Genomic DNA, 26,326 nt, shown 5'->3' with positions numbered 1-26,326 from the left:
AGCCCAAGGTGCTGCGTTTGGGGCTGGCACGTGCTATGGGCACTGTCAGGACACACGGCCGGCTGCAGGCTCACCCACCCCCTGGGAATGGAGGCCGGGCGGGTTCTGGCCAGGCTGGTGGAGCTGCCAGAGACATGGGGGGCAGAGGAGGTGGAGGGGAGGGGAGCTGACGCTGTGGGCATGGAGGAAGGTGCAGCCCCGGGGTGCACAGGGTCAGTCTGCGTGCAGGGAAGGTGCCTGGGATGTGTTCAGGAGCGCGTGTGCGTGAGAGGGGTGCACAGGGTCAGGTGTGCGTGCGGGGAGGGTACTGGGGGGTGTGTGCACGAGGGGGGTGCACAGGGTCGGGTGTGCGTGCGGGGAGGGTGCTGGGGGGCGTGTGCAGGAGCGCGTGTGCCCGAGGGGGGTGCACAGGGTCGGGTGTGCGTGCGGGGAGGGTGCTGGGGGGCGTGTGCCCGAGGGGGGTGCACAGGGTCGGGTGTGCGTGTGGGGAGGGTGCTGGGGGTTGCGTGCAGGAGTGCGTGTGCACAAGAGGGGTGCACAGGGTCGGGTGTGCGTGCGGGGAGGGTGCTGGGGGGCGTGTGCCCGAGAGGGGTGCACAGGGTCAGGTGTGCGTGCGGGGAGGGTGCTGGGGGGCGTGTGCCCGAGGGGGGTGCACAGGGTCGGGTGTGCGTGCGGGGAGGGTGCTGGGGGGCGTGTGCCCGAGAGGGGTGCACAGGGTCGGGTGTGCGTGCGGGGAGGGTGCTGGGGGGCGTGTGCCCGAGGGGGGTGCACAGGGTCGGGTGTGCGTGCGGGGAGGGTGCTGGGGGGCGTGTGCCCGAGGGGGGTGCACAGGGTCGGGTGTGCGTGCGGGGAGGGTGCTGGGGGGCGTGTGCCCGAGGGGGGTGCACAGGGTCGGGTGTGCGTGCGGGGAGGGTGCTGGGGGGCGTGTGCCGAGGGGGGTGCACAGGGTCGGTGTAGGTGCAGCCGGGTGGCGGTGTGTGGGCATTGCTACGGGCGTCAGCCTTGGCAGCTTCGCCGTGCAGCTCCAGCAGCCGAGAGCCAAACTTCTTGCTGCTGCGGGGGGCAGGACGGGAAGGGATGTGTGGGGAGACGCTGCCCCCTAGTGTCGAGCCAGCCACGTGCCTCCTTGGCCGTCCCCTGCCGGCCAGCCGGGGCGCTGCGGGTGCTGAACGGAGGCAGGGCTATGCCAAGTCGTTATCTCCTTAGCTGGATAGAAAATGATTTTATTAATGGCATCTTTTCGCCCCACGCGGCGCCCGCACCTGGGTTGCCGGAGCCTGCCCGGCGGGAGCTGGCTCAATACTGCAGCCCTGCCAACGCCGTCTGTTCCCCATTAGGCCGGGAGCCCTGGGAGGCTGAGTGGTGAATGGGGGCCAGCGGCACTGCCGTGCGGGGACGGGCTCGCGGGCACCGCTGCGTCCTCCTGCCTGTCCCGGCCCCGCCACCCCGGGGAGGAGCTGGGAGCCGGATCCCTCACGCACCTGCCCTGTGCTCAGAGCCGGGTTGGGCAGATGGGTCACCGCGCCCGGGGGTGGGACACGGGCCCCTCTGCATCTCCGAGGCCACGGACTCACAGCACCGATGCCCTGGCTGTCGGTGGCGTGCTGGGGGCCTGGGGTAGGCGGGCGGCGACAGGCTCTAAGGGCCAGGGTAGTGGTGATGGCCGGGAGGGCGGGGGGCTTTTGTGGCTGGAGACACTTCCCCCGCCCCACACGGAGCCGCGGTGCAGCCTATTCCACACCGCCAGTACAAGAGCCCCCGGCCTGCTCCGGCTGGACATTGGCTCCGCTTTGAGTCTGTGCCAGGCAGCATCCAAGGGCAGCCTGCAGCTCCTCCCCTCCCCATGGGGTGGGAGCCGGGCGGGCAGCGTTCTCAGGACCCTTCCCCCGCAGGGACCGTCTTCTGGGCACTCAGACGGGCGCCCACGGCCCCAGGAGTCACCTGGTGCTGCCAACATTCAGCTCTGCCAGCTGGAGCCTTTCTCCTGCCCCTCGCGCCAGGGGACGAGCGGCCCCCCCTTGCCCAGCCCCGCCCGGCGAGCCCCCATGTGTGGGGGAGTGCCGGGGGGCAGCGGGGGCAATGCAGGCTCGCTGGTGAGACAGGGTTTGCTGCCACCTGCAGGTGGACGTGGGGACCGGCATGAGGCCAGCCTCAGGCTGACGGGTGCCCGGGGCATCCCCTCACCTCTGGCCTGCTCGGCAGCACGGGGCATCGGCCGTTGGAGACACCCACTCCCAGTGCCCAGGTCCCGGGCTGCCCCCCACATGTTGCAGACTCCACCTCTCCCAGCATGTGTCCCCCACCCCGGGCGATGGCTGGGGCCCAGTCGGCCGTGGCTCAGCATGGGAGGGCAGTGGCCCCGTGACCTGGCCCAGGGCAGCAGCCAGGCAGAGGCGAGCGGGGAGCTCAGGTACATTGCGGGGGTGTCTCTGGTTGGCAGTCCCCAGGGAGAGGGACCCACCAGCAGGGCCTAGGAGCAGGCGAGGGGCCAAGGGCAGTGGGTGACGGGGGCTCGGCCCAGCCCCTCCCTCCTGTAACCCCCTGTGGTTTGTTTCTCTTGAAGGGACCTCCGGGCTCTCAGCCATCACCACATGCACAGCCTCCGCCCCACAACCCCGCCGGCCCCATGCTGGGGCCCCACAGCCAGGTAAGGCCGTCTGGGGGGAGCTGACCCACCACCCCCTAGCAGGCTGGGCCTGGGGAGGAAGCCTGCCGAACCCTGTGTGTGCATTCCCCGCACAAGCCATTCTGCCCCCCCTGCTTCCCCCCACATGCCACTTTGCCCCATGCTTCCCGCACACTCACCCACTCTGCGTGGGGTCACTCACCTGAGTGTGGGCTCCTGCAGCCTGGAGGATGGGTGGACGTTGCCTCAGACCCTTGGAGATCCCCAGGTGTACCCCAGCCCCCCCGACTGCACCCCGCTCCACACAGCCACCACGTCCTGATCAGCCGCACACAGCCCAGTGCCCGGCAGACTCCGATTTTCAGGCTCCCCCACCCCGTTCCCGAGCGCGGGCTCAGCATGGCCCGGGACGGACAGGCAGTGAGCTCCTCTTCCCACGTGCCCTGCCCCGGGCAGCTGCCTGGCCCAGCCCCCTCCTCCCGGTGGGAACTGCACAGTGGGTCAGAGCAGGCCCCAGAGCATCTGCTTTGCCCTGACACCCTCCGTTCACCAGCTGGGAGATAAGGGGCCTCCAGGGACCCTCAGCCCCCCAGGCCTCCCGCCAGCCCCTTCATACGCTGATACCTGCCCCAGCCAGGCCTGAGTGCAGGGAGCGAGGCTGGGGCCTGGGAGGGGGGGCGCAGCCGTGCCAAAGAGCTGAGCCATGCAGCCCCCGGGCCCCACCAAAGCCAGCGCCAGCATCTGTGTGCCACACGAGGACCCTGGCCCCTCCACGAGCCGGGCGTCCGTCGCTGTGAGGAAGGGTCTGGGGGCGAGTGATGTGGGGAGACCCTTGCAGCTGGGAGGGACCAATGGGGTAAATTGGGGGCAGCAGGGCAGGGGCTTGCCTGGGCACCACTTGGGGGAGCCCAGTTCTCGCTCAGGGAACTGGAAGCCTCAGCCGTTAGGAGCCATCCACTCCTGTGCAGGGAGCAAGGCTGGGGCCTAGGAGGTGCTGGGACCCTCCGGCCCCCCTGGGCTCTGCTTCAAGGGGACTAAGGAGAGTCCTGCCTGTGGGGGGGTGAAGAGACAGTCCCTGTGGGGCTGGCTGGCAGGGTGCATGGGACTCTGCGAGGCCCTATCACGGCGGTTCTGCCCAGCACCCAAGAGGGCCTGTTGCAGGGCAAGGCCGAGAGCGCAGCTGAACTGTCAAACCCCAGGCAGGCGGAAGCAGAGGGACCAGCTGCGATGGCAGCCCCGCTGGGCAGGGGGGCAGCAGCCGTAACACCAGCGTCAGGGCAAAACACCTTGTGCCCATTGTGTCAAATGCAGTGATGCCGTGAACAGCAGCCCCACAATTAGCCCACATGGCTCAGGGCGGGAGGCGCAGGCCGGGAAACCTGCCACTGGTGGGCTGGGTGACCTTGGGCAAGTCACTGCCTCACTTTCCCCATTGCCAGATGGGGACAATGCTAGTGATACGGGGCCCCACGGCAAAGCACTAAGAGCCCCCTCGCAGGGGAGGAGCTGAGAGGTACAGTAAGACCCTACCTCTGCCCCGTCCCCTGCGGGCACCAAGCCTCTCACCCAGGGCCCTGGGATGAGGAATGCTGGGTGCACGCGGCCTGATGAGGCCTGGACGCCTGGGTTCCTGCCTTGCAGCCTCTAGCCGGGCCACGCATCACTGCTTGTGGTTAGACCCCTCTGAGCAACGGGCAAGCTCCCAGCTCAGGCCTCTGCCCTGCAAGCCCAGCGCCAGCCACGGGGCCTCTGTGCTCATGCCCCGCCCTGGCTGGGCTCAGGGGATGTGCTCTCACCTGTCCCCCCTGCTCTCTCTTGCAGCCTTTCATGTCCCCTCGCTACCCCGGCGGCCCCCGGCCCTCGCTCCGCATGCCAAACCAGGTGAGGCCACCGGGCCCTGAGAGCTGGGGACGTCCCAGGGCGGGTTGCCCCAGGGCTAAGCCCCCTGCCCCATGTCTGGGACAGCTCTCTGGCCAGTCTGTGGGTCAGGGAGTGCAGCCCTAGGTGTTGGGGGGGTGGGGGGGTGTTGAGGCTCAGTCAGTGCTCCTTCTCTGGGGGGGGGGGGGGGCTGTGTCATTTCCCGGGGGGGTGCTCCTTCCCCAGGGGGAGCCCGGTCCATGACCTTCCCTCCTGACGGCTGCAGCTCCAGGCTCATGGCCCTTCTGTTCCTGCAGCCGCCTGTGGGGGTCCCGGGGTCCCAGCCGCTGCTGCCCAACACCATGGACCCCAGCACAAGATCGCAGGGTGAGTCATGCCACCCGCGTGGCCCCCTCCTCACCGCAGGGCCGGTCTGCTCCCCCCCCCCCCGCCAGGTCAGGCCTTGCCAGCCCCCAGCTCTGGGGCACCAGCAGCATGCAAGTGATGCAGCCGCCAGGGAGGAGACAAGGGTCCTGGCTGGAAGCAGCCCATCCCCCAAGGGGGGGACCCTTCACTGTGAAGGGCAGGAGCCCCCAGGACCAGAGGGGAAGCCCCTCACAGCACCCCGCACCCCCGTCTCTGTGGGGAAGGATGAGGCCTTGTGCTGGAAGAGCACCTTGGAATTACGACTCCTCACTAGGAGTCCTCCTCTCAGTGCTGGGGGCTCCATGGTGGGGGCCAGCGCCCCATGGGGACATTGGGGGAGGGGAGCAGAGCTCTGGGAGTGGTGAGGGGGGTTGGGGAGCTGTACCCCAGGAGTGGGGGGGTTGAGGGAGTTTGGGGAAGCAGAGCTCTGGGAGTGGAGAGTCTCCGGGAGCCACACCCCGGAAGTAGGGGGTTGAGGGAGGTCGGGGGAGCAGAGCTCTGGGAGTGGGAGGTTGGGGGGGGTTCAAGGAGCCATGCCCCAGAAGTTGGGGTTCAGGGGAGCTGGTACTCTGCTGCCTTGTTCACCTTTCCCTCTCCCTTTACACAGGGCATCCGAACATGGGGGGCCCGATGCAGCGGATGAACCCCCCACGAGGCATGGCGGGGATGGCGCCCCAGGTGAGTGTCTCCCCGGGGTGCCTTGTATCTGGCACCCCCGCTGGGTCCTGGCCCGGCCCTGCTGTGCAGCGCTGTGTCCCTGGAGCGCTGGGAACAGCATCATCCCTGAGGCGATGGGATGGGGGCAGCATGGGCACAGGTCTGGGAGCCAGGACGCCTGGGTTCTATTGTTGGCTCTGGGAGGGGAGTGGGTTGTTGGGGGGAGGGGCTGGAGCCAGGACGCCTGGGTTCTGTATGACTGGGCGATTGCAGCCCCTCAGAGGTTGGGCCCGTCTACCCCCGCCACACGCTCACCTCGCTCCTGCTCCTCTCTTGCAGAACTACGGCAGCGGGATGCGACCCCCGCCCAACTCGCTGGGCGGCCCTGCCATGCCCACCATGAACATGTAAGGCACCTCTCCTCCCCCTGTGCCCCAGCCACACCTCCCTGCCCCCCACGACCCACTGGGAGGGGCCCAGAGCCAGCCCAGCACCTGCAGGATTGGCTGGGGACTCCTGGGCCACTGAGGGCCGTGCCCTGCGCCAGGTGCTGCAGACGGGGCTCCTGGCCATGGTCTGGGGCCTGCAGCCGCTCTCCTGGCAGTGGCACCGGGCCCAGCACCCAGCACGTCCCCCCTAGCAGAGCCAGAGCGATTGGCAGGAGTCCAGGCTGTCTCAGTGCCATCAGACACCCTGGGCAGACACACAGATCTGGGGGCGGGTGGGCAGGTTTCGGGGGGAGGGAGAGTGGCTGGCTGGGCAGGGCTCGGGGAGTCCATGGCTGGTGGGGAAACTGAGAGGGAATCCCAGCCCCAGGGGCCCAGCCCTCCAGACCGTCCGTGAGGGCAGAGTGGGACCGTCCGTGTCCCAGCTGCCCCGTGCCACCCTGTCCCACCCCCAGCGACCTCGGATCCCAGCACAGGGGCGCCCCCCGCAGGGCAGAGTGCACGCAGCGGTGGGCGGGTGTGGAGGGCCCCTGGGGAAGCGCCAACCTCACGCCTGTTTGTATTTCAGGGGCCCAGGAGGGCGAGCGCCGTGGCCAAACCCCAACACCAACTCCGTGAGTCCTGTGCATGAGGGGGGCGACGGGGGCCGGGCACGACGCACGGGGGGGGGCGATGCGGGCCGGGCACGTCGCACGGGGGGGGGGTGGCACGTGGCAAGGGACGCTCTCAGTGCTGACTCGGCCCCTCTTGCGTCCCCACAGATCGCGTACTCCTCGTCGTCACCAGGGAGCTACGTGGTGAGTTCCGCAGCCACCCGGGGGCGGTGGGAGGTGCTGAGCCTGCACCTTGGAGGCACATTGCGCTGGCCGGCGCTGGGTGGGTTGGGGGGATTCTCCCCAGGGCAGGGGGCTGGCACTCTGCGAAGGGCTGAGGCGCTAACAGCTCCTGTGCCTTTTGCTCTTCTCCCGCAGGGCCCTCCCGGAGGCGGCGGCCCCCCAGGAACCCCCATCATGCCCAGCCCAGGAGGTGAGCTGGGGGGGTGATATTGCCCAGCCCGGAGGGGAAAAGCAGCTGACACATCTGTGCCTCTCACTGGGGGGCGGGGGGGGGGCTGCAGGGCCAGTGAACCCCAGTGAGCTCGTGCACGGCTGCACAGTGCCTGCCCCCTCTCGTGGTCTGTGGGGCTGGCAGCACTGACCCCACTCTGCTCCCCACAGACTCCACGAACTCCAGTGAGAACATGTACACCATGATGAACCCTATCGGGCCCGCTGGGAACCGGCCAAACGTGAGTGCCCCCCAGCAGTGCCCCCCCCACGGAGAGCCCTGGGCAGCCCGGGCCCTGCCCCACCCCACAGCCAAGGGGTGCTGATGGGGAGCTGGCCACAGGCACAGAGAGCTGCTCTGCCGGTGCCCCTCAGCCCCGACCCCCCTGCCAGCCCAGCCCCTTCCCACAACTCTGCTGGTGCCCCTCAGCCCCAACCCTGGGCTCCCCCTTCCCACAACTCTGCCAGTGTCCCTCAGGCCCGACCCCCTGCCAGCCCAGCCCCTTCCCACAACTCTGCTGGTGCCCCTCAGCCCCAACCCTGGGCTCCCCCTTCCCACAACTCTGCCGGTGCCCCTCAGCCTCAACCCCCTGCCCGCAACTCTGCTGATGCCCCACAGCCCCGACCCCCCTGCCAGCCCAGCCCCTTCCCACAACTCTGCTGGTGCCCCTCAGCCCCAACCCTGGGCTCCCCCTTCCCACAACTCTGCCGGTGCCCCTCAGCCTCAACCCCCTGCCAGCCCAGCCCCTTCCCACAACTCTGCCGGTGGCCCTCAGCCCCGACCCCTACCAGCCCAGCCCAGCCCTGGGCTTCCCCTTCCCTCACCTCTGCCGAGGCCCCGCTCTCCGTCCCTGCTGCCCTTGGGCGTGCGGGGTGTTGTGTGGGAGCAAGCGGGGACAGAGCGGGCTCTGCTGGGCGGTTGGTGGCCATTGGCATGGCTGGCTGTCTGCACTGCGACGGGCCGGGGTCTGCAGTGCCAGAGGCCTCCGTGCAGCGCTGGGAGGGCTCCTGGAAGCCCCATGGGGTACTGGGGGCAGAGCAATGCTGGGAGTGTCCCTGAGGCCCTGCACCCATTTCCCCTCCACTCCCATCAGCTCGTGCATAGAGCCGCAGCCCCACTATGCCCGGGCAGCCCATGCCCAGCACTGATGCACTCCCTTTCCCTTGCAGTTCCCGATGGGGCCTGGCCCCGATGGGCCCATGGGAGGCATGAGCGCCATGGAGCCCCATCATATGAACGGATCCTTAGGTGGGTAGCCCCAGCCTCTCGCCCGCTGGGGCGTGTTTCACCCACACGTGTGGAGGGACATCCGGATGCCCGAGGACCACCCCAGCCTGGATTCTGGGCCTAGCTCTGCCCTGATTGTGACCATGGGCAGGTCCTTTCCTCTCCCTTGGCACTACCCCTGGCGTGCCAGGGCGGGGCTGTCCAGGCCGGGAGCCCTGCGGTTCTGGCCCATGTGTTCAGACCTGCCCCAGCCTCCCCAAGGGACTCAGCCCCTAGCGCTGCCAGCCGAAGGCAGCCTATGGGCCAGTACACACCCGGGAGGCTGCCAGTGTCAGTGCCTCCCCGCACAGCACATTAGCATCACCTCCCCCGATGGCGCAGGGGGAAACTGAGGCAGAGAGGCCACAAGTGCCTTACCTATGTTGGGAGCGAGGGCAGGAGCCCTGCCGCTGAGTAGGGCTGACACATTGCAGCATGGCCTGGGCTCCCTGGGAGATGGGTCAGTGTCTAGTGCATGGGGGGACACGGCCCCTTTACCTGGTATGGGGCAGTGCTAACAGGACCTGCTTGTCCTTCCAGGCTCTGGCGACATGGATGGGCTGCCAAAGGTGAGAGCACAGCACCCCTGTTCTACCTGCTCCCTATGTGGGGGGTGTTCCCCTGGGCACCCCCTGCCCCCTCCCAGGGTGGGCTGCCTGTGCCTCTCCCTTTCAAAGGGCCAGGGTATTGCCAGCTGCTGGGGGTGCAGCCCTGCCTTCTCCTCTGGGCACAGTGGGGGTGACTGCACACAGCCCCCCCCCACCCCCCAGCACTGAGGGCAGCAGGCTGCCAGGCCCCCGCCCCAGGGGCCCCTGGAAAGGCAGGTCCCGGCCAGGGCTGGGCTACAGCAATGCCAGGTCCCCTTCCCAGGAGGCGGATGCCAGCAGCGCTGCTGGAAGCTGGCTGCCTTTCACCCCTGGGGCCGGGGGAGCAGCAGGCCCCCCTCTAACCTGGGCTTTTCTGTGCCCCTGCAGAGCTCGCCGAGTAACATGGCAGGGCTGAGCAACCCGCCCGGGACTCCGCGGGACGACGGCGAGATGGGCAGCACCTTCTTAAACCCCTTCCAAAGCGACAGTGTAAGGGACTGGGCAGGCCCGCCGGGCAGGCGGAGAGGGCGGGGCGGGCGGGGCTCCCGGGGCGGGTGGGGCAGCTGCAAGGCATCGGCCACCCCCTGGAAGAACAAGCCTGGCACGGTCGGACCTGTGGCGGGGGCCCTGCGCTGGAGGAGCCTCCCCGAGGTGTGAGCTGCCCCGCCAGAGGAACGGGGTCAGCTGAGCCCCCAGCTCTGAGGCCAGCGGGCTCCCTCGGCCCTGCCCCCCCCAAGCGCGTGGGGCTGGCCCCGGCGGCCTCCCCCCGCCTGCTAACGCTCTGGTGTCTCCCGTCTCTCTAGTACTCGCCCAGCATGACAATGAGCGTGTGATCGGCTCGGACGTCCCGGCGCAGAGAGCCAGACGCCCCTGCGGTTCTAAACTATTTAAAACACACCCGCAGGAACTGGCCGCCTGCCCTCCTGCCAGCACCCCCCATTTCCCCCTCCACCTGGGGCACAGGCCCACCCTGCCTCCATTGGCACACAGCCCCCCCTCCCCCTGGCACTGCCCTCCCACTGCGCTAGGCAGAGGAGCGAGCTGCCAGAACTGGGGCCCTGTTGGACTGGTGCTGTGGGGCTGGTTGTGCCAGGCAAGATGCTGTTCTCGGGCACGTGGGGGGCTGGGCTTGGAGGTTGGAACGTGCTGACTGTACGGGGGGGCAGGAGGGGGTAGGCCAGAGCTGTGGCTGCATGAGCCCAGAGCAGTGCTGGGGGCTTCCCAGCATGGTGGGGCGGGGAGGGGGGCCATGCGGGGGTCCAGCCACAGGCAGCCTCCTTCCCAGCCGGGCAGCAGAAATGGGGCAGAGTGAGGCTGGGGACGAGTCCCCACCGTGGTGCCAGGGGCCGAGCCCAGCTGGGTTTGCTGCGCCACCCCCACCCAGCAACAGCACCATGCTGCTTGCTGTGGCCCTCGGGGGTTACCGGCCACGGCTGGCAGCCTGGCCCCCAGCTCTGCCCAGCCCCACACAGCAGGGTGGGGGGAGGGGGGGTATTTATTTAAGAGTTTGTTTTGCTGTACAGGGTTTAATTTATCATGGGCTTCCCCCTCACCCCCACCCCCTCCAGGGGGCCCAGCTGCACCAGAGCCTGCTGTGGAGCCATGGGGCAAACCCTGGAGGTCGAAGCAGCTGGGGGGCCTTGAGCACCCCACCCTACCCCACCCAGCAATCTGCCCCCCCGGGCCATCAGCAGGAGCTCTGGGCTACCCCCTCAGCGGGGTTATGCCACTTCCGTCATCTGCTCATTGGCAAATACCCTAGGGCAGGGGGACCCCGCCCCTCTACCCCTCCCTTCTTGCCCCTGCTGCCCTAATGGCCATGCCCGCAGCCCCTGCAAGCCACAGCACCTCAGCCTAAGCCCCCCCCCCCCACAGAGCCCTCCCCCTCCCCACCCCTGGCTGCCAGCTAAGCAAAGCTGCCTCAGCCCCCTCATACTGCCCAGTAACCCACCCCTCCCTTCCTGTGAGCACCCCCAGGGCAGCGGGGAGCACCCTCCCCCCGTGGGATGATTGCTCTTAGCTCACCCTGGAGTCCAGCTGCCCCCCTGGCCCTTCCACAGCAGGAAACCCCCTATGGAGATTCTAGGGAATAGGGCCCCCCCCCAGCACTTTGCTCAGCCACTGTGATTCCCCCACCACTACCCCCCCAGGCCCCCACTGACAGACTGGGCTCGGCCCCTGCCCTGCAGCAAAGGGAGGCAAGTGTACATAGGCCCCTGCAGCAGCCCCCTTTGCCCCGGATGTCCGCCCCAGCCGCCATCAGGACCACTTTTAAACTTTCATATGAAGGATTTTTCCCCTTTTATAAACATGAAGGACCTCAGCAGCCCGGCGGTGCTTCCTCCCGCTCTCAGCCCGAAGCCGCTTTGTACAGCCCCACCCCGCCCCGGCCCGGGCAAGGGGGCCTTCGCTGGGTTTCCTGTTGCTGTTGGGGGTGAGCCTCCGCCTGCCTCACTGGTGTGCTGTGCCCACCGCCAGCTGGGAGGGGACGCAGCCAGCTGGCACATTACGGCCGCCGGGCAGCGCCTCCCCTGCTAGGTTAGTGCGTCTGTGTAGGGATGTCGTCTGTTCTTTCTACTCTGAAGGCTTTAGACTGAAAGTTGCTTATCAAAAACAAAAACAAAAAAAAAAACCCCAAAAAACAAAAAACAAACAAAAAAAACACCCAAAAAACCTGCATCAATAAATGTAATTTGATTTTTTTTTCATAGCTCCGCCTCCTTTGTCTCCCCCTTTGCCCGACCGGGACCCCTTCCACAGCACCCCCCTCCCAAGGGAACGATGCTCCACTGTGCATTCAGCCTGGCGCCCCGACAAGCGTCCTCCTGCCAGAGCCACGAATCCTGCTGCCCTTTGCCTGCCCAGCACTCACTGAGCCAGGACCCCCCTTTCACTGGGCCCCCACAACAGGAATGGTGCTAGGGGCAACCAAGGCAAAGACCCACACCAGCTGCAGCTGGGAAAGCCCCAGGGCCCAAATTCCAGGGCAGGGCTTGTGGGGCACACCCCAGGGGGACCCCTTTCACAGGGACACTGCTGGTTCCAGGCACACCCTTCCCAGGGAGGGCCACAGGATGCCAGGCAGGTGCAGAGCATGGGGGGGGGGGGGCACGCAGAGGGACCAGCAGAGATATAGTGACTTGCATGCTCCCACTTTATTCCAGAAAAACATTCACAGCTTCCAGTTACTGTCAGTGGAGCCTGGGGGGGGGGGGCGGCGGAGGGGGCTCCTCGTGCCCCCAAATTAATTCAAACTAAGAATCGCCCTACAAAATACAGCCCCCCCGATGGGCCATGGGGGAAGCACTGCTCCTGTCCCCCTTCAGGCTGACCACAGCCCCTCTCGAGCTGTGGCAGTTCTCAGCCCATACTCCCCTGGGAGCTGGGGGTCGTCGTGGCCATGGGGCAGGGCTCTAGTTGTCAACGTGCAGCTGGGCTGGCGAGGTGCCGTGCCCGTTACTGGCTGGGCACAGGTAGCCATTCACCTGGGCAGCTGCCCTCTTTTGGGAGACGGGGCACTCGGCCAGACGCGCTCGCTTCAGACTCGGACACGGCCGCTGCATCTTGTGCTCCAGCAGCATGTGGTTCTGGGGGGGCAGCCCCACACAGGCCCTGGGGGCAGGACGAGAGAGAGCAGCATGTCAGGGGGGAGGGCGGCAGAAGCCTTCACGGCCAACCAGACAGCCCATGGGCTGGGCACCACCAGGTCTCTGAGGGGATCTCAGCACCAGGTCCCACGGGGGCTAATGCAACTTGCCCCATCCCCACCAGGCTCAGCTGAGGGCCCGGGCTGCTCCTGGAGGGCCCTGGGCACTTGGGCTGGCAAAGGGAGCTGGCACTGGAAGTGTGGAGGAGAGAGCGGGGAACCAGCCCTGGGGGAGCGGCAGTCAGCGCTGAGCTGGAGGAGAGGACGGGGGCAGAGGGTTGGAGGGCAGAGCCAGGGGTACCTCAGGATGTTCTCAATGCAGCTCCTCTGCCGGAAGAGGGCGTTGACGACGGGGGAGCCCTCAGGCACCAGGGGTGCCTTGCACAGGAAGCCCAGGATGGACAGGACGCTGTGGAAACCCTGGAAGTCTGGGTCGCTCTCTGTGCAGAAGCTGATGCGTTGGCAAAGCTCGGTCAGGATGGCCAGGTCTAGGATGATGGGGCTGGCCAGCAGGGAGTCCTGGGGGTGGGGCAGAGTCAGTAGGGGGGCCAGGGCCAAGCTCCCCCTCCCCAAGGGAGATGCCACCCAGGGCCAGTGCTCTCCCCAGCCACCGCTTCTCCCTGTAGCACCATCGGGGGGGGGGCGGGGGGAATTGACCCCGGGCCCAGGGGCAGGAATTCCCGGCCCTACCTCGCAGGTGTTGTGTATGGCGATGGTGTTGGTGCCACCCATCATGATCTCCGAGGTGTACTCGTCCAGCGCCCGCTTGCTGTCGCCCACGTAGGGCACGTACTTAATCACCACCTGCAACCGAGAGCCATCTCAGTGCGGGCCCCAGAGCCACCGCCGGGCAGGGGTTTAGGGCAGCTTCTGCCCCCCACAACAGAGCCGGGTAGAACTCTAGGGGGGCTCCCTCCCTCCCCCGATACTGCCCCTCCCCCAGCACTCACACAGTGATCGGGCTTCTCCTGGGGCCCATAGAGCAGGGGGTTCGACTGCACCATGTCGTCCACCACGTTGCTCTTGGAGGCCTCCTTGGAGCGGAACTGCTGCGGGGCCGACAGGTTCTTCCCGTCGTTGTTACCCAGGTGGTTGTAGCTGACGATGGACACGGTCTGGGGCGGAGAGTTGGGGGGGAGGGGATGGGTCACAGCAGCCTGAGGCCTCCCTCCCCCCCGCCCCACACACACACAGCTGGGGGAGCCCTGGTCTCCCTGCGCACCCCCAAACCCACCCGCCACGGGACAGGTTTGTCTGGATTCCAAGGGGAGGGGCCAAACTGAAGCACCTCCGGCCCCACCCCCGGGATGCTCCAACCCCACTCGGCCTCCAGAGCCCTTGGGGGTTATGCAAGCGTCATCGTTCAGATGCGCCTCAGTCCCGACCCACAGCCCCCCCATCCCCAACACACCTTAATCCCAACCCTCAGCCCCTCCACTCTTGCGGTGCCAGGCCTCTGGCCCCCAAGGAGCTGGCCTGCACCCAGCTGCAGGAGGGGTTACAATCCCTCCCACCCCACCCAAGGGCCCTGCTGAGGCCAGATTCCCTCTCCCTGCTGACTGTGCCAGGACTCGGCCCTGGGCTCCAGGAAGGGAAACCCGCCCAGACCCCCCCCAGCAGCCGCTGACCTGGCCCAGCGGCATCACCAGCCCGGCATGCCCCACGGTGGGCGCCCCCAGCACCCGCTCACCTTGAGGCCGGCGCTGACCAGGAAATCCACCAGCACCGACTTGAGCTTGGTCTGGCCGGACTTGAAGTCGTCTCCGCAGATGAAGACACGGCGCTGCAGGGCAAGCTCCACGGCGCCTGGCACAAAGGTGTTCTGGGGGGAGCCGTTGATGTAGGCGCAGCCCTCCAGGATGCTGGCCACGGCAAAGAGCGTGGAGGGAGACACCTCGAGGCCTCGCTGCGTAGATGGGGAGAGCTCAGTGCAGCCCCAGGGGTGGATGGAGCCCCTGGGAAACCCCACCCCAGCACACGGGCAGGGCCCCCCCCACATCCCCACAGCCAGCGGGAGCACCAGGCCCTCGGAGAGAATATATCACAGGGCACCCCTCCCCCGCACCAGGACACCAGTCAACCCACCCCCCCACGCAGTGGGGCTGCTGCCCCCAAACCCAGCTCCTCCAGTCCCATCCCCCACAACTCTAGCACGGGGCTTCAGTGGGTCCCCCCACCCCCAGCAGGAGCCAGAACCAGCCCCCCAGGCTGGTTGCGTCCAGAGCATCAGAGAGACAAGACGAACAGCCGGTGCAGTGTGCCCATCCCCCAGGAGGCGGGGTGGGGTGGGGGGAGGCCCTGCACACCTCCCACAGGCTCTCACCTCGATGGCCTGCAGCAGGTTGGCAGCTGTGTCGTTGACCCCCGGCACCACATCGCAGAAGCGCTCAGTGTTAGCCGTCCACAGGACCACGACCTTGTCCACTCCGCTGGTGACCTTGAACTCCTGGATGTCCCTGCGGATCTGCACCACCTGCGCGAGGAGACTCGTCAGCACCCGGCAGCATGTGCCACATACAGGGGACCCGCGGGGAAGCTGCGATTTGAGGTTGTCCGTCCTGCCCAGCGTGGGTCAGCTCCGGTGGGCAGCAGGGATGGTGCTTGGGGTTAGGTGCCAGGACTGTGCCCCCAGCACCCTCCTGCAGGGCACAGGGCCCAGTCTCCCCACCGCTGGCATGCGGCCCAGGGCTGCCCTTGGGAGCAGCGATGTCCCGGGTCACGCAGGCAGAGGCCGCTCCAAAATCCCAGCCCCGCTCCCCGAGCCCGGGCTGCAGGGTCAGAGCCCCAGGGAGCCTGCTGCATTGGGGCCACCCGCTCCCCCACTGCGGCCACGGGATCCTGGGGCTCGGCCCTGCAGCAATGGGGACATGGTGGCTGGGGATCCCCCCACACACCTGCTCAGCCGTCGTCCCATGGAGGACGTTGTCGGCTCGCTCCTCCTGATTGGCGGCAATGAACCCGGGGATGTAGATGGAGGGGCGGGGCTTCATCTTCGCCATGTGGGGCCACAGCTGCTCCTGCACCTGCCAGTCGAGGACCTTGGCCCGTCGCATGGCCTCAGCCAAGTTCAGGGAGGAGACGTCCCAGCCTGAGACGCAGGAGGAGCTGCCAGTCAGAGCTCTGGGCCCCCGCCCACACAGCCACCCCCCCAGACACACAGCCCCCCCCCCCAGACACACAGCCCCCCCCGGACCATCCCGCCCCCCGCCCACACAGCCCCCCCCAGACCCCCAGACCCCCCCCGGACCATCCCCCCCCCAGCCACACAGCCCCCCCCCCGACCCCCAGCCCGCCCCGGACCATCCCGCCCCCCGCCCACACAGCCCCCCCCGGACACACAGCCACCCACACAGCCCCCTCCCCCCTGACACACAGCCCCCCCCGGACCATCCCACCCCCCGCCCACACAGCCCCCTCCCCCCGGACACACAGCCCCCCCCGGACCATCCCACCCCCCGCCCACACAGCCCCCTCCCCCCAGACACACAGCCCCCCCCGGACCATCCCACCCCCCGCCCACACAGCCCCCCCCCAGACCCCCAGACCCCCCCGGGACCATCCCACCCCCCGCCCACACAGCCCCCTCCCCCCAGACCCACAGCCCCCCCCGGACCATCCCACCCCCCAGCCCACACAGCCCCCCCCCCGACCCCCATACACACAGCCCCCCCCGGACCATCCCACCCCCCGCCCACACAGCCCCCTCCCCCCAGACACACAGCCCCCCCCGGGACCATCCCACCCCCCAGCCACACAGCCCCCCCACCCCACCCCAGGGCCACCTTCACGCTCATACAGCCTCCCCTCCTGCCATCACAGCCCCCGCTCAGGCCAGCCCCTGCCCACAGAGCCCCCGCCCCCTTGGACTATCCCACCCCACCCACACAGCCCCCCTCCCCTGCCCAGCCCCCGCTAACAGCCCCCAGGCCATTCACACTCACCATCAAAGATGAGGTCATTCGGGTGCACCATGGGCAGCAGGTCCCGGAAGGGCACATAGACGTCGCCCGTGGGGCCGGCTCCCAGGCAGATGGTGGACGCTTGCAGCAAGGAGCCATAGTAGTTGGCGTGCTGGGAGGAGGGAGAGTATCAAGGGCACACTGAGCCCCAGGGGCGCCCAGGCAGAGGAGCTCCCCCGCCCCCAGGACCTTCCAGGAGGGCACAGAACATGGGAGCGGGGGTGGGGGAGTCCCCAAGCGTGCCCCCCGGCACGGCCCGTGCAGCTCGGCTCCCAGCCGGACCACGCTGCGTGGCTTGGGGACAGCCCCCCCGTGCAGGGTCCGAGCGCCACGTTCCCGTCACCGCAGGCCCCGCGAGCACTTCCCAGGCCATGGCCAGGACACACGCAGCCCGACTCCGCACCCCACAGGCCGGGAGAATCAGGCGCCAGCCTGGAGTCCTGGGGCCTCACAACCAGACGGGGCAGGGCTTTGGCTCTTCCACCCACTCGCCTGGGCCCAGGCTCCATCTCGTGGGCAACCGGCTGGGGCGGCATCTGGGTGTTCGAGATGAGCCAGCCGGTCACAGGCCCTGCAGCCTGTGGGGGCTGGGCAGAGAGCACCGGTGCCCTGGCAAGTGCCGCCAGACGCCGGGGGGGGGGGGGGGGGGGGGGCGAGACTCACTCACCTTCCGTCCGGTCTTGGTCATCCAGGAGAGGCCCAACCTGTTGGCCAGCACGGCCGCCGTCACCGTGGTGCCATTGTTACCACCCCAGCCCACCAGCATCACCCCCAGGCGGGGGACCTGCCTCTCCGTGCGGAAGGTGAACTCGGTCAAGTGCGGCTTCACCTGGGAGCCCCGGAGACAGGTGGTGAGAACCGGGGCGCAGCCTGCGCACACAGCCCAAGGGGAGGAGGGGGCGGGGGAGCGGGACGAGACGCAGGTGGGGCACCGCAGGGCTCTGCATGGGGACGGGACAGCAGCACCCAACCGATGCACCAGGGCAGCTTGCCCAGCCCACCCTAAGGCTGGGCCCCTCTGCAGTGGGGCAGCTGCTCCCGCCAGCTCCTCAGAGCCCAGGGAGACCAGGGCACCTAGAGCCCCGGCCCCACGGCCCAGACACCCCCAGGCTGCTGCGGGCACAGTGGGGAAGCAGCCCTGCAAGCAGACCGAGTGCAGCAGGGCTACAGGCAGAACGTGTCCCCAAGTGCCCCCTTGGCTCCATCGCTCCCCTAGCCTGGGCGGAGGAACCCGCCTCATGGCTGCGGATGCCGTGTTGCGGCTCACGCTCAGCCGGAGTCCAGCCCAGGCCAAGCAGGGCTCTGGGCCACTCCCACCAATGGGGCAGGTGCATCGAGAAAAACAAATGCAGTTCCCCTTCCAGTGGGCACAGGGCCACGGTACGCTGGACCCACCCACAGCAGGTACCTTGGTGACGCCGTCCTCCCTGCTCACATGCACGGTGCTGTACATGTACTTGGCCTCAATGTAGTCCTTGCTGTAGGTCACATCGGGGCTCTCAACGAGGAAAGTCTCTGCCATGGTTGCTGGAGCTGAGACGTGGAGGAAGGAGGCTATTACAGACCCACCAGGCCTCACGCCCAGGCACCGGCAGGAACAAGGGTGCAAATCATTCACCACCCGCTGCCCCAGCGACCGGGATACTCCCAGCTGTCCCCTGGGCCAGCGTCCCCCCACCCCAGACTGGCTCTTCCTCTCCCAGAGCCCTTTTCTGAGATGGGGCATAATCCCCACTGTAATAGACAGGGAAACTGAGGCACATAGCTGTGAAGAGGCTTGCCCCCCTACCACCACCGGGGTGGTCGAGATAGAACTGAGGCATCCTAGCTTCCAGTGTGCCGTGCCGCAGCCCCATCGTGCCAGCAGGGCAGGAGTCGCCGCCGGTGCCCCAGACGCTCCACAAAGAGGTGCCCAGAAGTGGCGGGGTTTCTGTGAGCCTGCGGGATGTGGGGCGGGGCAGCTGGGGCCGGGCCAGGCTCATTCAGCGCGGGGACACGCCAGACAACAAAACAGGCCAGGAAGTCTGGCTTATTCCAACAGGCGCTGTGGGCTCACAAGGGCAGGGAGGCATCGGGCCGTTTTGCTGGTGCCCAGTGGAGCGAGGGGGCAGGAGGCACGGGCAGCTCCCCCAGCCCCCGGCCCAGCCCAGCGGAGCTACACCAGCCAAAATAACCCAGGGACAGGAGCGCAAGCCCAGTGCAGCCTGGGTGCAGCCCATTTCCACCCCCTCCCCCATCGAGGCATCTTCTCCTTCCCACCACGCCCCCCTCCAGCCCAGCCCCCCACCCTCCAGCCCAGCCTACCAAGACCCCCTTCTCCACGCACCGCCCCCCACCCGGGCAGTTAGTGCCATTACCTACAGCACACCATAGGCAGAGCAGGCCGGGAGGCTTGGGGGCCTGGCGGGGGGGGGGGGGCAGTTCTTAAGGGAGCCCCTTCCCTGCTCTCCGGGGCCTCCCCCAGCTGCTCTGACAAGGGCCGGCGGGGGCACGACGCCCCAAGATCTCCGTTGCCCCGCGGTCGCAGACTCACCACTGGACCGCGGCGGTCTCGCCTCGTGCCTCAGTTTCCCCCATTTGAATCACGGGAAGCACGATCGGGCCGCGATGCTAATCTGTGCCCACGGAGAGAGCTCGGTTATGGGGCTCTACCGCGGGTCCCTGCCCCCACAGCCAGCCCTGCCATGGGGCAGCAGCTCAACGGGGCGGGGCGGGTCCGGAGCGGGAGGCTCCGCCCCACCTCGAACAGGGGCCCAGCCCGCGCAGACCCCAGCTCCCCGGTGCCCCCCAAACCCGCGGAGCTGAGCGCCCCCAGCGCACGGCCGGGGCGGGGGGGGGAGGTCCTGGCTCCCCGGGAGCTTCAGGGGCTGGCGAGGGGGCGCAGCCCGCGGGAAATACACGCCCCCCCCCCGAAACCGCCATGGAAACCGGACCCGCCCCGAGCTGGGGGCTCCCCCCAGTCCCGAGCGCTCCCAGCCGCGGGCACCAGGACCCGCCGGCAGCCCGGGCTCACCTGGCTCGGCTCGGCTCGGCTCGGTTCTGCTGCGAACCCCTGGGGCACGCGGCGGCTTAATCGGCTCCCAGGGCCCGCCCCCCTCCCCGCGGCTCCGCCCCCCGCCGTAAATTTCCATCAGCTGCGGATTCCCCCACTCGCCTGGACCGGACACGTGCCCGCGGGCCCCCCCCGCCCCCGAGGGGTGTGAGCCTGGCACCCCCCAGGTAGCATCAGTGCCCAGGAGCCCCTGCTCCCAGCACCCCCTGGGACCCACTGTCCTGCTGCTCCTTCCCCTGGAGGGAGTCACTGTTTGGAGAGGGCGATCACCCCCCACAGCTGGCGCTGTGCCCATTCCCCGAACCAGCCACCAGCCCAGCCCTGCGGCCCAGTCCCCCAGCCAGCCGCTGGCCCAGCCCTGCACCTCATTCCCTGCAGCCCAGGCCCCACGCCAGCCGGCGGCCCATTCCCTGCGCCGGCCAGCGGCCCAGGCCTGGGCTCCACGCTGCCCCCTCCTCAAGGGGAGAGGGCCCACGGCCCTTCCTTTTTTGTGTCGACTATTTTCATGAATTGAAACCGCAGAGCGAGGCCCCCTGGGAACAGGCCTGGCAGCACTCACTCCACAGAGCAACTAACCCCCAGCCACTCTGGAAAGCTGAGGAGATGCCAGATCCCTCCTCCACTCCCAGACCCCACCCGCTGGGGGGCAGAAACACCCCGCCCCACACACACTTCAGGAAAGGCAAGGGAGACACATCCCAAAAGGGGCTGAGGACCTCCCCCAGAGCTTGGCGGGAGTGGGCAGAAGCTGAGAGCATTTGCTGAGTGTGTGTGTGTGTGGGTTTTGTGGTCAGGTGCAGGCTGGCTGCTCTTGGTGCTTGATCCTGGTGAGATATGGGACTTTGCACATTCTTTGTAAATAAGCAAAACTGCCTCAAAGAAATACCTGTCACCCCTTTCTACCCTCACCTGGAACAGCAGCAGGCCCCAGACTCTGCCTAGCACCGGTCTCCCTGGCATGGGATGCTTTGCCCTTCTCAAGCCCAGGCCCTGTTAACAGCTCAGAGGCTCTGGGCCCCCTTCCCCTCCTCTAGCTCCCACTGCAGCCCCCTGGTCAGAAGGCCATGCTGAAGCAGAGGAAGGCCAAGGCATTTGCAATCACACAGCATGTCTGAAATGAACAGAACCCAGGCTTTCTGAAGCTGGGAACAGAGGCAGCCGTGCTGATGGACTGTCCACACAGCCATGGACCCATCGGTGTGTGATCTACACTTCACAGCAGTGGTTCCTGAGGCCATGGGCAGCTGGACCTGGGGAGCAGGCAGGGGGGCTGCTGTTTTCCTCCCAGTGTCCCCCGCCCCTGTGATTCTCTGATGGTTCCCGCTCTCAGATCCATTCTGGTCCAGAGGGTGCTAGGCACTGCCTGACCTCACCAGCTGCTCCTGGCCACTCGCCCTGGGCCAAGCCCTCCCAGAGCAAGGCAGGGGATGAAGTGTGTGTCCTTCCTTGCGCCACACCCGGCTGCCATGTTAGGAGAGAGGCCAACCCGCAGCAATGTTAATTATCACTCATACTCCACGCCCTGGGGGGCATCCCTCACTCTCCCTGCCAGATGTGCTCAGACCAGCCTGGCTCCTCAGAAAGAAACTTCCTTAACCTGTTGCGAGAGCTGGGAATGGAGGGAGGGGCTGCCCAACCAGCCTAGCTGGAAGCTCACAGCTGGCCCTGCATCCAGCACCTGCAGGAGCCCAGCGTCATCATGGGGGGCTGATGGGGTGACGGTGGGCACCTGGCAGCAGCCAGGGGTTAACAAACATAGGGAGGCCAGAGCACAGGAGCAGGGAGCTCAGCTGCTAGCAAGCACAATGAACAAGAGAACAAGCAGCGGGACAGGAGAAAAGGAGCCGAGTTCTGCCCTGATAGGAACAGGCCTCACAGTCAGTGGAGCGGAATTTGGCCATTTGTCCTCCCCCAAGCACCTTTCAGCCTGCCTTTGGTGTCCCAAAGTGCTTTGCAAACACTGACTCACAGGGGCTTGGCTTGTGCAGGGAGAACACAAGGCTGGTGGCCATGTTGCACTCGGCAAAACCCTCCCACCCAGCAGCCTCTGCAGCTCTCTGAGCTTGTTCTGAGGGAGAGGTGGGGACGCTGGAAAAGGGGCTGTCCCCCAACAACAGTGACACCTTGTGCAGCCCGGGGCCAAACACCTCCCACAGTAGCAGGGGGAGGCCAGGGTGTAGAAAGCATGGACAGATATTTATCAGGAGCTCAGTGCAAAGCTTTCACCTCTACAGCCCCTGGTCTTCTGCCTTTTGCTACCCCCATTTTTGCTTCTCTAGCATCCCAAGCAGCTCACAGAGAAAACTTGGAAGCTGAGCTCTCCTGGGAGAGATCCTGCTGCTCTCTATTCGGCTTCGTACCCCTGGGAGGAAAGCATCCCATGCATTAGCAGTAAATGGAGGGGAAGGGGCCTGGAAAAGCTATGTCCCCCCAAAGGAAGCCTGGGTGTGCTGGCCCCAGCTGAACAATGCTGGCATTAGTAGGCAGATGAAGGAGAGAACGGCCAAGCACTGGAATTCCAGAGCCTCAGCAAAGGATTGAAACAAAAACATGGCTTTGTACCAGGATCTTGGCTCTGAAAGTCCTGGCCAGGGGGCCTGGAGCTGGTACTTTTCCACTGCTTCCCCTTTTTACCCCCTCCCATAACTTCCCCCATTGTTCCTGTCCCACTGCTCTGGCTCCCACCCCCGCTGCCGGAACAGCACATGAGCAGGGGCTCCCTGGCTTCTGCTTTTCCAGCATTACGGCAAGGCCAGCAGCATCGCCCGCGTCCCCAGCTCTCTGCTGACCACCAGCGCCCGCTGTCTTCTGGCAAAGTGTCACCCTCGGCTGGTGTCCATGGAGACCGACCTGACCTCCACAACAGCAGCTCTTAGAAACCACTATGAAAAGCGCCCCCGTGAAAAGTGAAAGCTGACCCAGGCTTCTGCAAGGAGCCCTGATCACTCGGCCCCAGGCTCTTCCTGCTCCATGAGCCAAGGGAGGCAGCGAAGGCCTAGCTGGAGCAAAGGTGCCTGGTCCCATTAACGGGGCTCCAGGGCCTAACCCCAGCCCTGCTGCAGCCCTGTAAACATCCGGGTGTTTCACAGGCTGTAACCCAGGCAGAGCCAGGCGGCGATGGGGACCCTTGGATCATCTTGGCACATGGACAGAAGCCGCTTACGGAGACAAGTGCCCTGCACCATGTGAGGGGAGGTACCCAAGGGCAGAACCCAGGGAGGCCAGAAGCATTTTTAAGTGAACAGACACAAGGAGCAGCTGGGTGTTGCTTAGGGTTGGCCATTCTGGGACGTTCATGCGTGTCACAACAGGATTCACACCCTGCCTGGCTGCACACAAGGTCTGATACTACTGCACCCCTTAGCAGCAGGCCCCTGACCCACGGCTAAGGGTAATGCAGATTCCAGAACCACAGCCTGCAGCGGGCAGAAGGGAGAACTCCCAGGAAAATCCACAGAGACCAGGCTCAAGAGCATCCTTGGCATGTTTATTAAAATGGATCTGGGGAAAGTCCTACTGTTATCTTGCCTTAAGAGCCCTTGCCACTCGGGGAAGGGAGGGGAGGGAGAGCCTGCATGGCTGGAAAGCAGGTCTGGCCAGGGAAATGGACTAGAATAGATAGGTTTCAGAGTAACAGCTGTGTTAGTCTGTATTCGCAAAAAGAAAAGGAGTACTTGTGGCACCTTAGAGACTAATCAATGGAAACCGTGGAAACACGGTATGCATCCGATGAAGTGAGCTGTAGCTCACGAAAGCTCATGCTCAAATAAATAGAATAGATAGGGGAATAAACTACTCTGAACTAGCTCCCACTGTATATGCTATTCCACAATCAAAGTGATTTTAGTCCTGAGTAATTACTCCAGGCTAGAAGCTTTTCTGGTCACCTGACCATGCAGCTAGAAAAGCCCTGAGAAAGGCATCCCCCAAACCACCCCTGTGCATTCACTAATGGGTAGAATTTGGCAGGTGGAGCCAGCTGTGGCCTGGAACCTTAGGGAAGACTCCTGCACCCTGCCTGTGCACCTCTCCCTTTACCATATTTATCCTCCCACCCCCAGGGGAGGTAGGACAGAGCAGCATCCGTCTTATGCAGTGACTCCTTTGCATCATACAAATGTACAGGGCAGGAGGCTGCTGCCAGGACCTCTAGGGAGCAGGGTAGGTAGACAGTCGAACTTCCATATCCCTGGCCACCAGTCAGCTCCTGCCTTGGGCTTTTGCGAGGGTAAGTTTTGAATTCTTCCACTTTAAGGCTACCCCGGGGGAACCACCTTTGTTAAATCCCACAGCTGAACCTTGTCACTGTTTGCCTCCTAGCTGGCAATATCACACTCACTTCAGAGCAAGGGAAACAGGAGCTTGTGCTTGATGGACTGTAAGTTGACCCACGTTTACTCCGAGGGACCAGCTTTACTGTACAGCCCAGAATTCCCTGGGAGAAGTTGGCCAGAAGTGAATCCTGCACCAGAACACGCTGCCTAACCTCACAGAAGAAGCTACCCAGGGTACATTGACATGCTGAGCAAACTGGCACCTGTTAGCCCAGCCCTGGCTTCTGGGCACCCCAACAGCGAGCTGGGTTTGGGGATATCACAGGCTGAGAACTGATTAGCGATCACACATTAAACTTTCAGCTAATGGACAGGAGAGTCAAGTTTCCAGACAATTAGGTTCAGATAAGACGGAAGCTTCTGTGGCAATGCTGGGCGTGGCAGAGAGGAAGCAGCCAGTAAATTTCCACTTGCAGGTTTCTCTCGTGAAGCCCTGCTAACGCTCCAAGCATTCTGCTAATTGGTTCACTTCTTGATCCTGCCTGGAACACAACCTGACAGCAGTTTATGGACTGGGAATTGCCTGGAAGTGACAGGAAAGAAGCAATTTAGTGCTATTTACACACACATTCCATTTTGGCAGTCGAGAAGTAGCCTCTGTCCAAAGTGCAAGCTCTGTTTTCTTCCCGGAGTTCAGTGCTTGTTAGAGCCTCAGGCTGCCCCCTGCCCAGGTTCTGGGAACAAGGGGAGGAGATAAAACAGGACTTTTGGATCAGCTGGTCCACACAGTGGCTTCCTGAGACTTCCATGTGTTGGGAGTTTGGAAAACAGGACGCAGACAACGAAGAGAACATGGTAGAGATACACAAAATAAGGAATGGAATAGAGAAGGGAGATCTGGCACTCCTGCTCTGATAAAAAGATTAAAGGAAATTCAATGAGATTGAAAAATTAAAAAATGAAAATATTTTGAACAGAACATGTAATTAAACTATGGAACTCCCCGCCACATGAGATCAAGAGCTTGTGTTCCTCTCCCCCTCCAATAAAGGTGGTGGTCACAGAACAGACAGCAGTTAAGGGAAGAACAGAGGCTGTTTTAGGAATGTGGTTGGATACTGACCAGTCACTAATTGTTCTCAATTAATTCTTGTGTTAGACAGGATTTCCTCACCCAGCCTGCACGCTCAGCGCTGGAGGATTCCTAGTATCCCTCATTTACTCTCTTTTAAAGTATCTGAAATAAACGGACAGGCACTTTTGGTGTCTTAAGTTAGAAACTAGGACTCCATGAGCTGGATTGCTTTGTTGGGTCCGTTCTTCCACCCCTGTGCCCCTGCAGCTTGGCAACATCCGAGTCCTGAGCCCCTTCACATCCGCCAACGCATTTCATCCTGAGCATCCCTGCTCTCCCCAGCAGGTATTGCAAGTCATGCTGAACTGGTGGCCCTGTGAGGTTCACGCATGAACAATGCCATACCAAGCAAGAAGTCAGATACTGAGGCAAAGAGCAGAAGTCTTAAGGGGACAAAAATCCACCTTTTGAAGTAATGCCACAGGCTAGAGTTTCCCACGAGAGCTTTGTAACAGCGCCTTTAAGGCATTTGCCATGTTTAAATATGCAGAATGCAAAAGAGACCTGTACATTAAACTTTCAGCCTGCCAGAGTCAGGTTTCTAGACAATAAGATGCAAATGACGATTTCAGCTTAAGCAGCCTGGACAGGGTACGAGGGAGCCTGCTGAAAATTTCCACTAGCCAAGTTTTAAATTTTTACCTTTCTCAGCTGTCATCTCCCACCTCCATCTGAGGGCTCTGCTACCCTATCTCCAGGGATCATGTCCCTGACTGCAGCACACGCCCACGGCAGAGGAATGAGCAGCACCCGGGGAGAGCGCAGGAGGGAATATAGACAGAGCTAACCCACAACCCAGTCTCCTGAAAGTGCCCCAAAGCAAGCAGGGGCACCAAGCACTGTGTGGAGAGGGGTCTCCAGCTGCACAGCGTGCCCTACCCCATGCCGTGAATCAGTACCGGCTAAGGGTGCACCAACACCGGCTCCCACCCACCAGCTGAGCAAACGGTCCTGGATTGCCGGTGCTTTCACAAGGGCCGCAAAGGCAGCCTGGATCAGGTGCTCTGCTCACTGGTTCGTGGAACACAATGGATTCCCATGTGACAGCTGAGCTACCTGCAGATTCTCCCTCCCCCAGCACTGTGTGGGGTACAGGCTGTTCCTAATTACACCTGGGAGGGGATGCCTATTGGTGCCAGGACCTGCTGTGTTTTCAGTTAGAATTCTGCTGTTCTTCCACACAAGCCAGCCTCAAACCCAGGGAATCGGCCATAGCTTCCACCTTCCCCTCAAGGGCCGCAGCCACTAGAGGGCTCCCTGATCCTCTACACTCCACAGCATCTCCCCAGTCCAGTCTCCACACACCACTGGGCTTGAGGACAGGAAGGTGCTTGGGGTTGCTGCTGCC

General features: G+C 64.9%; 3 protein-coding genes across 7 annotated transcripts in view; 2 read left to right on the top strand and 1 right to left on the bottom strand.

Moving 5' to 3' along the window:
• The window catches only part of SSBP4 (single stranded DNA binding protein 4), a 49,553-nt gene extending 37,931 nt beyond the window's left edge, over positions 1–11,622 (top strand). Inside the window, exons 6-18 of the mRNA XM_048830834.2 lie at positions 2,564–2,647; positions 4,448–4,507; positions 4,801–4,870; positions 5,517–5,587; positions 5,906–5,973; positions 6,581–6,626; positions 6,774–6,809; positions 6,984–7,038; positions 7,230–7,300; positions 8,229–8,307; positions 8,866–8,894; positions 9,300–9,401; positions 9,716–11,622. Coding sequence (XP_048686791.1) covers positions 2,564–2,647; positions 4,448–4,507; positions 4,801–4,870; positions 5,517–5,587; positions 5,906–5,973; positions 6,581–6,626; positions 6,774–6,809; positions 6,984–7,038; positions 7,230–7,300; positions 8,229–8,307; positions 8,866–8,894; positions 9,300–9,401; positions 9,716–9,745 — 801 coding nt within the window. The 3' untranslated portion in view covers positions 9,746–11,622. The remainder of the gene's footprint in view (positions 1–2,563; positions 2,648–4,447; positions 4,508–4,800; positions 4,871–5,516; positions 5,588–5,905; positions 5,974–6,580; positions 6,627–6,773; positions 6,810–6,983; positions 7,039–7,229; positions 7,301–8,228; positions 8,308–8,865; positions 8,895–9,299; positions 9,402–9,715) is intronic.
• The window catches only part of UBA52 (ubiquitin A-52 residue ribosomal protein fusion product 1), a 375,240-nt gene that overhangs the window by 216,684 nt on the left and 132,230 nt on the right, over positions 1–26,326 (top strand). The gene's annotated exons all lie outside the window — the stretch shown is intronic.
• ISYNA1 (inositol-3-phosphate synthase 1) lies at positions 12,049–19,617 on the bottom strand. 4 transcript variants are annotated; one of them, XM_075123218.1, is made up of 12 exons: positions 19,531–19,617; positions 19,051–19,132; positions 17,926–18,050; positions 17,185–17,346; positions 16,500–16,629; positions 15,453–15,646; positions 14,882–15,031; positions 14,249–14,464; positions 13,509–13,673; positions 13,249–13,362; positions 12,860–13,077; positions 12,049–12,524 (listed from the first exon to the last, which is right to left on the bottom strand). In XM_075123218.1, exons 3-12 carry the CDS (start codon positions 18,037–18,039, stop codon positions 12,326–12,328), a joined length of 1,662 nt encoding a protein of 553 aa, XP_074979319.1. In that variant the 5' UTR covers positions 18,040–18,050; positions 19,051–19,132; positions 19,531–19,617; the 3' UTR covers positions 12,049–12,325. The 4 variants fall into 4 exon arrangements, with proteins under 4 accessions (XP_074979319.1, XP_048686790.1, XP_074979318.1 ...); XM_048830833.2 differs by lacking the exon at positions 19,051–19,132; XM_075123217.1 differs by lacking the exon at positions 19,531–19,617 and having other exon boundaries at positions 19,051–19,230.

The sequence above is a fragment of the Caretta caretta genome, chromosome 25 (genome assembly GCF_965140235.1).
Source record: "Caretta caretta isolate rCarCar2 chromosome 25, rCarCar1.hap1, whole genome shotgun sequence".
In the NCBI taxonomy this organism is placed as follows: domain Eukaryota; kingdom Metazoa; phylum Chordata; order Testudines; family Cheloniidae; genus Caretta; species Caretta caretta.
Note: the sequence above shows the minus strand (reverse complement) of the source record. Positions and strands in the feature narration are given on the sequence as shown.

What these genes read in the sequence shown, in the direction of transcription:
- ISYNA1 (XM_075123218.1), bottom strand. Translation starts at nt 18,039, where the DNA reads ATGGCAGAGACTTTCCTCGTTGAGAGCCCCGATGTGACCTACAGCAAG. An exon ending in ACCTGCTGCAGGCCATCGAG is followed by an intron (nt 14,465 to 14,881) that starts GTGAGAGCCTGT and finishes CCATCTACGCAG; the next exon opens with CGAGGCCTCGAGGTGTCTCC. An exon ending in TGCATTGAGAACATCCTGAG is followed by an intron (nt 12,525 to 12,859) that starts GTACCCCTGGCT and finishes TCCTGCCCCCAG; the next exon opens with GGCCTGTGTGGGGCTGCCCC.